Source organism: Carassius gibelio, chromosome B14 (assembly GCF_023724105.1).
Source record: "Carassius gibelio isolate Cgi1373 ecotype wild population from Czech Republic chromosome B14, carGib1.2-hapl.c, whole genome shotgun sequence".
Lineage (NCBI taxonomy): Eukaryota > Metazoa > Chordata > Actinopteri > Cypriniformes > Cyprinidae > Carassius > Carassius gibelio.
In genome coordinates, this window is record NC_068409.1 from 12,639,369 (window position 1) to 12,650,032 (window position 10,664).

The window sequence follows — 10,664 nt, forward strand, 5'->3', positions numbered from 1 at the left end:
AACATCAACCTCGGCAGATGTGTGTTTTATGCCCACAGATCCACTTGCACAGTGTTTAATCACCAGCTAATGACTAGCTATAAAAGTCTGTCTTTGTATTCTGTTCCATGGTCTCGTTCCTGCTTTCAGTACAGCTTTATTAGCAGGGGAATATTGGTTTTACAGCAAGCCCCTCCTGCAGGTGGTCTGGAAACTGTCCTCAATCTTTCAGAAATATTGGTTAATATACCAATTTAAAAATGCATTTTCTTCTCATTTAATATCCTGTTTAAGTGTTAAACACATTTAATATGTCTTCAGATTAGTTTGGAAGTTTGTTTCCAAAAAACAAAAAAAACTAATATAAACAAAGAAACAAACAATTCTGTTTATATCTTGCAATTCTGTTTTTATATCCCAAAATTTTGACTATTTCCTCAGAATTGCAAGAAAAAAAGTCTTGTATTGTGCGTAGCTTGCATTTCTGAGATAACATGTCAGAATTATTAGATAAAATCAAACAATTATCTTTAAATTCTTTTAATCTGTGGCAGAAACCCAAAGATGAAAATCACACACAGACACAGAAATGAGATATAACAAAAAAAATTTATTGTTTTTTTTTTTTGAAGGGAAAAAGCCAAAACTGTAAGGTAAAAAGTCAAAATTGTGAGATGCAACAAAACATGAATAAAATGAGAATGAAAAAAAAAAATCTAAAATAACATCTTGCAGTTTTTTTTTCTTTCTCAGAATTGTTAGTAAAAAATAAAAATGATAATAATAAAAAGTCACAATTACCTTATTTATTTATTTATTTATTTTTATTCAGTGGTGGAAACGGACTATCATAGATTTACGTAGAACATGAATTAGACCCCAGAAACAGTCACAGACGCAAGTAGTGGGTCAAGCTGTAAGATAACACACGAGTACAATATCTGAATATAAACCATGTCACATTCACAGGTCTTTGTTTAGAGCTTTTATGATGTGGACCCAGAAAGGATGGAGCCTCAACATTGATCTAATAATGGAGTCAGTGTCAATATTGCCACTCTCACCATGTTTATTTAGTATTTGCATAATCAGCTTAATTGTTCGTAGCTGTGATTCAGTCGTGTTTCAGATTCACTGAATGAAATTGTCCGTTGACTCACAGAACGTACGAGGTCATCAGTGTAACATTTGCCTGATGCCATATATTGTGGTGAGTGTTTGATCCGAGTTCATTGATGATGGGCCAGACCTGTACAAGCCTACATCATCTCATTGTCCCTGGGGGCGACTCATCTGCCCGTCAACCCTGGAAAACACAACAGGGGGCACCGATTGGAAGAGGTTTCACATGGAGACACAAAAGCTGGGTGCTCTGACTCACGCTTACACATTCACCGGGGGACATGGCTGAGTAATCAGCGCTCACCGCAGATACTTTTAATGATCTATCAGGTCTAAGTGACTGTTAGCAATAAAGCGTTTTTCATATTTCTGTCCAGTCAGCTTTTGAAAGAGTAAGAAGTGTGGAGCACACAGAAAAAATCACTTGTAAGTGCTCTGAGCCAGGCTTTGTTCATCCCTGGAAGAAATGCCAAAACCCTGCGCTGTGACATTAGAGTCGATGACTCTGGGATCTGGTCTGGTTTGTGGTCAAATTACGGCTTCCGCTTATTGCAAAGGTCGAAAGTTGAGGGATCTGGGACTAGAATGGATGTTGTACTTACTGTAGAAGTGTATTGTTGTGAATCGTGTTAGGATTTTTCATGTTTTAAGCACTTTTACTGCAAAACGTGACAAAAAAAACTGATAAAGGAAATGATGCATTGATGTAAAAACAAAAACACATGTCTGTGCTGGTCTTTTGAACAGGGCTGCGTGCAGATGAAAAACCTGGACATTGTTCTAATACTACAGGGATGGATCACTCCTTAAAAAGCATGTTGATGATTCTTGCCATTACTACATCTCTTTTTTGTAAAGCCAAGCTTTTACTGGAGAGCAGTGAGCTCACAATGTGAAAAATCCCCTCCAGCATTCCTCGGGCCATGACTACAGCTCCCACCTCTCTGTGGCTCGCTGTTCAGAAACCAGACAACATGCAAATCAGAGAGCCAGACTGATTCAGGCTTCTTAAAGGAAACTTCTTGGAGTTTGGCTTCATCAAGAAAACAGAAAACAGAGCCAAAGTACCAGAGCTTTTTTTACTTTCACAGTTTCCACAAATATATAAGTAGCAGCACAACTGTTTTCAGCAACTGATAATAATATATACTGATCATTTCTTTAGCAATGAATCAGATGATTTATGAAGGATCACGTGACACTAAAGACCGTGATGATGCTGAAAATCCATGCTTTGGGTCACAGATATTAATTTTAACAGATATTTTAACTCTATGTTTGATCAAATGAATGCAGCCTTGGTGACCATAAGACACAAAAATTCAAGGATTCCTTCATTCACTGTTTCTCTCCAGACCCAATTTGGATTAACGGGGGATCTAACCAGTAATAATGGGGAAATCTACCATTTTGTCCAACAAACAAATCAGACGGGAGAGTAGATTAACGTCAGTGGACTTGAACTTGAAAAATGGCACACAGTGCATGCTCTTGTGCTACAGCTCTGAAAATGCTGTGTATTCTGTGATTGGAAAAGATAACTTCTGACACTCACTCATGTTTATTTTGTGCTATTACTAGTAAAGAGGAAGATATCATCGGTTCACAAGCCACTTTAACTGAGGCACTACAGAGATCTGTCACGACACATTAAAGAGCCCAGTATTTATTGTTTGAATTTCTTACTAAATGAAATAATTTGAATACTGAGACTTTGTTTCATACCAAAATGAATCCTGCTCTGTCTTGTCTGTTGGTGCATTGTCATTTCCTCTTTGCTCCGTGATGTATTTTTCACGTGAACTCATGATGTTTGGCGTGAGATGGTTTCTTTTAATTTTCTTTAAATTGTTTTGTTGTGTGTTTGGTCATTATTCACTAAGAGGTTTTTACTTATGTTTGAGTCCTCAGTGGGCCAAATTCACTAAACAGTTAAATAGTATTTCAGCACAAAAACCTTTTTCTTATTAATTCCCTCCTGTCAGTCTTTTTACATGTTTAAAAATCATATTGACTCATACTACGATATGTTCATATGAACAAAATGTGCTAACATTTATTGTGTACTTGCCCCATTGGCTGCCACTGTCTGTAAGTGGACTTTTTCCCTCTTGTTTTTAGTATCTGTTCAGTAGTGAGGTATAAGTTGCGATCTCTTTTTTGTCATTCAACCATAGCTGCAACCTAATGTGACATTTTCAGAAAGTCTGACCTGGTTAACTGTTTAAAATCAGCATGCTCTGCAAAACAGTGGCTCATGGAAGAATCATCCTGGAAGAAAGGCATGCACGCTTTAGCCTAATCCTGCCCAACCGCATTCACCGGAAATGTGAGGCTGTGAAGGGGGTGGAGGCTCTTGTTTAAATTTGTGAGTAAAGTGCAAGACATCCTTCCCACCCTTCTGACTGAATTCTGCAATGTGGTAAAAATGCTCAACACAAGCCACAGCCCTGGAACACAATCTGATTTCCAACATTTATTGATAGCGTCCACTGAAAAAGCAACTGAATTTGTTTGTGCAGGAGCTGGAGCAAAAAAAGAGATGGCTTCTTAGTCATTTTGTCTCCTCTCTGCTCCACTCCTCCCAGCGTTATCATATCCTCTCCTCACATTTGACATACAATCCGGCTCGGACCCCCCAGGGGATCTAAATAGACGGGTGAGAATTTAATAACGTGATAAAGATACACAAGTGTCTGTCCAGCAGCATGAGGTCATGGTGAAAGATGAGCAACTCATGTGGGCCATCAGGACAGAAGATGAAGTGGACTACTGGCTCTCTAGTAGAAAAACAGACAGTCAGACAGTTGTTGTTTATGTAGAGATGCACCATGAGACATTAGAAGTCTGATTACTGTAAACATTCAATTCCTACCCATAATCCCGAGCCTGTCTATGTCCTCAGACTGCCATGTGCTTTGGATAATGCAACTTCATCATTACGTATTATATCAATATTGATTATAAAGATTTTATATATATATATATATATATATATATATATATATATATATATATATATATATATATATATATATATATATATATATATATATATCATAAATATTTTATATTTATATGTCCATTATGGAAAGCCAATAATATTGGAAGCCCCTTACCACCACGGAATAATTTTTAAAAAAAAGTAATTGCTACTTTTTATCTCGCTGCTTCTATTGTAAAGGACTATGGAAGCAAATTTTGTGGCCACCTAGCAACCACTTAGCAACCTGCTGATGACCACTGAGAACAATATAGCAACACATTGTCACCCACCACTCACAACTCCCTATATTTTATATCCTACAAATGCAAAATTCTGCAAATGTTCAGACAGTATTTCTAGATTCCCCTTTGAGCTGTAAATAGTGAACGAGTGTCTCTATCAGGCACCTTCAGTGTTGAATCACAATGGCTCTGTCGACACCTCATCCATCAGATCTTGTGTTTCACCGGCGGAGTGACTGTGTGTCCGACTCTGCGGCAGCTGCTCTTCTGCGCTGCCAGATAGTCAGTAATACACCACATGCACACCCTGCTCAACACAGGTGAGTGAGTGAAAACAGACACCTAAGACACAACACCTTCTGGAGATATGTATAAAGAACCTTTAGCCCAACACATTCTGGTGGCCTAATGAGATCCCCAACTGTCAGCGTGCGCACTTCCATTGTACATTGGAAATGAGCCATTGTTACAGCAGGAAACACCTTGCTCAACAAATGGGTTTTGAGAAAAGGCACGTTTTTACTGGCAAACAATAAATGTTACTCAACTGAGTCATCTTACTCAACCGGTGGAGATGTCTCAAAGGTAAAGCCACTACAAGAAATGTCTGAGTGTACTTCAAGTCACCTTTATTTATATACTGCTTTATACAATACAGACTGTTTCAAAGCGGATTCACAGTAATAAACAGGAAAGTTACAAAATCAGTGATGCGAAATTCATCAAATATAAAATAAATTGAAATTCCACTGTAAAGCAGCTCAAGTCAGTTTTGCTAATTCACTTCAATTCAATGGCTGTGTAAAGTATATAAATTATTAAACAAGTGCAAATTAGCTATAAGCACCTCTACAGAAAACAATAGGGTTATTATTTAGATTATGCCAGTTTGGTGGTGATTCAGTTCATATTCAATTTTTGACAGGAATAAAAATTAGGCTTGAGGAAAAGAAGTGCAGTGAATTAAATGGATTGAACTGTTGCGTTACAACATGGCTACCGATTGTTCAGTTGACAAAATATCCTTCCAAAAAAAACTTTAAGTCGACAAAATACAGTTTTCAAAATGGCTTCTAAGTGACAGCAGCTTCTGAGGCAAGCCTGCAAACTTTAGCCATAAAAGTGTAATGGATATTGCTAATGCTGTGGCTTTGGTGGTACACAAGGAAGGAGACCAGAGGCCGTTTTATGACTAAGGTGCCTCATGTGATCCAAGTTAGCCATTACACATTTTCCAACAGTAAATACTACATTAAATAAGACAGTAAAGTAAGACAATCTCTGGATTGCTCATGAGAGCTGGCTGGTCTAGCATGAAAAAATAGGCTATTTGGGCAAAAGAAACAACATATATTAGACAGTTGTTGTCAGTTTTCATACGTGATTTCAGATAGGAAATTTAATCATAAAATGATAATGAGAATTTTAAGTTTCCCTATTCAAAGAGATTTCAAATATGGCTGCCGAGTGAAATGACTTGCCTTAAAGGGGCTTTGGCAGTGTTGTTTGAATGCCATATCATGTGTGAGACGCGACCGCAATGGTTAAATGCATCTAGTGCATGTGTGCGTAGAAAAACTATGGAAAATTGCATTGCATTGCCTTTTCTTCATTCCTCTTTTTTAAAAGCAAAAGTGTGCTCTGTGTAAACCGCCCAAAACAGTGCTGATGTTGCAAGATTCATCAGTTATGAAACAAATTCAATTTAGCTATAAAACAGCTCTACACAACACTGTAGTGTTAAATGAGCTGAAGTTTTATCCTCATCTGAGAGCAGTGATAGTTTCAGAAAAAAAAAATCACTAGTATGTTTCGCAGTTAATTCTAATGAAACAAGACTGACAGTATTTTCTTGTAAAGAAGCTTAGGAGAAACTGGACTTAGTTGAGGGGCATTTCTGCTCTGGTATGTCATCATAACCTTCCTAGATTATGAAATGTAAGCTCAACATACTGCCAGGGTGTGACCCAAACCCATATGTACAGATGTGGCAGAGCTAGATTGGATAGCTCATAAAACACGAGAATGATGTCATCCCTAAAAGAGGGCTGTCGACCACCCAGCGTGTGTTGAACAACCGAAATCCCCTGCCAGATCGGTCAGCTGACCCCACCATATCCAATTACCCCAAAGCTGAGTGAACTTTTATTATTTATTTTGTTTATCAGCAGTGGGACACTTCTTCCGAAGCCCCTGTATGAATGATGTCACCCAACAGGAGCTTTACAAACAAACAGCGTGAGTCATTCATTCAAGCAGACAGGCACTCTGTGGAACAAGCTGAGCTTGTTAATGCATTTTGCGGAGGTGGTTTGCCACAAATGTTTAAACGCTGGTTTAAAACAGTGAGGGTCAGAGGTTAAAAAAACCAACAAAAGGATCTGAAACCGACTTCAAACATGCAAAAGGAAATGAGCTCTGTGGTGTGGTTTCCTCTTTTAAATCAGAATCAGAATTTTAAATCTTTTAAATCCGTCCCGGATCCAGTTTTTATTGATCAGAAGTAATTACAGTTGAGTATAAAATGCTTGTCCAACAAGTATTGCAATTTTCTGTCAAGGAAGTGCAATTTCACGATGATGCAAACAGATAATGCAAGGTGAGAAGTTGCATGTGATGGGTGTGTTTGTGAAAGAGTGTTTATTGTCAAAAAGCCACAATGCAGATCACATGCTCAGGATACAGGTGCATGTCACATGAAAGACATTTTTGGAATTGAGAGCAGGAGACAGACTAGACAAAATTGTCTTTTTATACCAAAATGTAGACATTACAGTATTCTAGTTTTCAAAAATATCTTCAAAATGGGAAACCGGTCCTAACTGCTCTCATGAGGAAATGACTCATTGCATCACACTGGAATCTTCCTCCTTGGGAAAATAATGAGCATACAATTCTTTAATGAAATTACAATAACGTGGTCTTTTATATAAAGAGGTTTTATTTTTTGCCTTAATTTATTGTCGGAGCATTTTTTTTAATACTCCATACATACAATGAGAAAACCACTACGGAGTCTTATATAGCAGGATGCTGAAATTAAATAAACAGAAAACGAAATAATAGTTCACATTTCTTATTAGGAACACTGTTCAGTAACAGTGTACGCATTTTACTGGCCAAAAAAAAAAATTCTTTGAAATATGACTTTTCATAAAGTTTGCTGAAATACACATTCTAACACAGTCCTGTACATCAAAATACAAAAAAAAATAATCATTGCAAATATTATCTTAATTAAATGCATAAAAAAAAAAAAATAAACATACCATTATAATATACGGTTTTGATTTTCAGTCTACCATTGTTCGGTACTCATTTACTGAATAGACACGGATTACTACTGCTTTTTTTTAATAAATAAAATATTACATCAACATACAACACAGAGACTTTCAAATACATTGCCAGTGCATTAGGTCTGGACAAAGTTGGTCTAAATCCAAATAAATATTAATAGTTTTATATAGATATATACATAAATAAATAAATTAAAGCATAGCCAGCAACGATTAAACACACAGTGCACAAGACATGAACAAAAATGCTTATTTGTAAGAATACTTATTTCAGGCCAAGCTTCTTCAGGACTAGAAAAAGCCTAGCCTCTAAAACTCAAACTACATTCCCAACCCCGAAGAGTTCCTTCTCATTCTGCATCGAACAGCTCGGTTTCTCTTCCTGACCGAGTCTGTTTGTCAGAGTTCCAGTTCATGGCAGGTTTTGAGCTCTCCTATGAACCATTTAGCGAGTCATTCGTGAGTCAGGCCCTTCACGGAGGCGCCATGACTCTTGCCAAACAAATGCTGTCACTCTATCCTCCTCTCCAGCCCGCTCTGCCCGCTGCGCCGCACAACATTCAACTTTGCCACTTCATTTTGAGGTAGAATTTCCACACGGTTGCCCTGAAATAAAACCAGAATGCAGATGTCAGGCGACCGAGTCAAATCATGCTGGTTGATTTTACGCAGCGTGTATGAATGGATGAGCTCACTCACCGTTCTCTCTCTCGTCTCATTTAGTGGTGTGGGGCTGCCCCCAGTTTCACTTTCTCCTCATTTTCCACATCATATGCACCTTGCTTGTGAAACCTAGATGATACAAAGATTGACATTATAGTAGACTGCAAACATCTGATGAAAGAAATTTAGTGGGGGTGATTAAATACAAACCTGAGTGCAATTAAAAGTCCAATGATGGTGAGACACAATGAAGAGAGAACCACGGCCACCACAGCAAGCGCTGTAGTGGGGTTATACGCTCCCTCATTCTGCTTTACTTCCAGGATGAAAAGGTGACATCGCTCTCCAGAATAGCCCTTGTCACATCTGGAACAAATTTTTTTTTTTTTTCATAAACTGTTTTATAAATAACCATTTCAATGAAAGAGTGACAAAAATGACAGGAGAAATGGGTTAAAGGAAGGGCTTACATGCATGAGGGGCCCTTTAAGTTCCTGAAATACTGGCAGGTTCCGTGGATGCAAAAGTCCTTGTACTTTTTTAGACATGGATTCCTTTTCTTGCCTTTACCCTTTCCTTTGGCCTTCTTCCTTCCGAGCCCCTTCCTCTTCGAGCCCTCAAGTTTCTCCGCATTCAACACTGCACTCGGGTCTTTGGGTTTGCTTGAAAAAGCAACTGTTTTGGTCGGAGAAGAAGAAGAAATGTACAGTTATTCATCCTAAAATTTAAACTACAGCATAAATGAAAATCACAAAATCTGTGTCAAACTGCTTATGGCCCTCTATTGAGATAATAGCATCTGCTAAATGCGCATGTTTAAATTAATTACCAAGTGGCACTGCGTAATCCCCTGAAAACTCATCCTCCTCTTCATCATCATCATAGTAATACTCCTCTTCCCCCTCATAGTCCACTTGCTTGTTGTCCACAGTAGATCTCTTCTCACTCAGTGCCTCCAGAAGATCAATCACAGCGGTCTGTGAAGGCCTCTCGCTCTCGAACCGCTCTATAGACGCACTGCTCACTGATGTGACAGCCACTGAATGGAAAAACAGTGAATAGACATTAAAACTTAGTCAGTTTGATTGATTGTTGACTACAATGTAAATGATATACTTGCTGGAGTATTATTTTTGTTATTAATGCATAGAGCCCACTAATAGTTTCCCTTTAAACTAGAAAGAATACAGTCAAGTTAATTTCACGATCCAGAGACTGACATACAAATAAGCATGTTTTAAAACTAATAATAGGTTATGTGCATTACCTAAAACCCATAGTGGGTGCTGAGGGGGTTCATTTACAAAAATCCTGCATGCACAGACACTGAGCTAACGAATGAACGCACGAGACAAAAATAAATCTATCCTAGAATATTCTTAAAACAGAATGACTGAATGACATTGTTGACCCATTAATAGGTTAGATGTTTTGCACGGTAAAAAAAAAAAAAAGCATCAGTTGAATATGAAACAAGTCATGTTATGAATTTATCCTCATTTTATTAGTAATTCCCACGTTTCTTTACCAAAAACTGAGCATTTTACACTTGTATGACTAGCAAGGGGTTGTAATGCGACACCCTTTAGCAACAAGCAACCTCGGTCTGTCAGTTATACTCACCGATGGCAAAGACGAAAAGACGCAAAACAGTTAAAAACTTCATATTTTCCCTTCTGGTAATGAAGACGATAGATTCAGCTTTCAAAATTAAAATCCTTCCACCAGTGTTAATTCCTTTGAAGCCACCGTAGACTGTTACTTCGTGGCTAACTTTGTTACCGTGAGCGTCTCTCTTGCGTCAAGGTTAAAAATCAGCCGCGTCCCAGTCACAGCCTCTTAAATATGAGTGTGGCCACGCCCACTATAAGAGCTGTCACAGATCGTGTATCAAGATAAAATCCTTTGATGATGTTTTATTAGCTGTTTTATTGGTCTGCATCTCTTTCTTCTTTTTTCCCCCATAAGTTTTAACCCTCCTACTGTGCTACAAATACACCCACCTGTGATCATCTGACCTACTTTGTAAACAATAAAAAAGCAGGAGATGAGATATTTCATAAACTCTCACAAATTTTATAACAGATTGTATATTCTGGTATTAGTAAAGTTGGCATTATAGATACAATTTTACACGTTCAACAGCAGTAAATAAAGGCTCACTTTGAAAATCCATCGCAACAAATCTGCTAATCAGCATTCTCTACTGAAATGGTTTTGATCACGAGGTTGAAGTAATAAAAAGAACATAATATTATGTCATTATAATTTCATTTGCATGAGAGCCATGCAAGTGGATCAGTATAAGCACATTAAGGGAAAATATTTATGTAAAGCATGTTGAAAATATGGTTCTTTCAAAATATGTTAATG

At 37.7% G+C, this 10,664-nt stretch overlaps 1 protein-coding gene across 1 annotated transcript; it reads right to left on the reverse strand.

The window, feature by feature from the left end:
- Positions 1-7,666: 7,666 nt before the first annotated feature.
- hbegfa (heparin-binding EGF-like growth factor a) lies at positions 7,667-10,111 on the reverse strand. Its single transcript, XM_052575282.1, has 6 exons — positions 9,915-10,111; positions 9,121-9,330; positions 8,762-8,966; positions 8,502-8,657; positions 8,328-8,420; positions 7,667-8,234 (listed from the first exon to the last, which is right to left on the reverse strand). The coding sequence occupies exons 1-5, from the start codon at positions 9,955-9,957 to the stop codon at positions 8,348-8,350; spliced, it is 687 nt and encodes a 228-aa protein (XP_052431242.1). The 5' UTR covers positions 9,958-10,111; the 3' UTR covers positions 7,667-8,234; positions 8,328-8,347.
- Between the last annotated feature and the right edge of the window lie 553 nt (positions 10,112-10,664).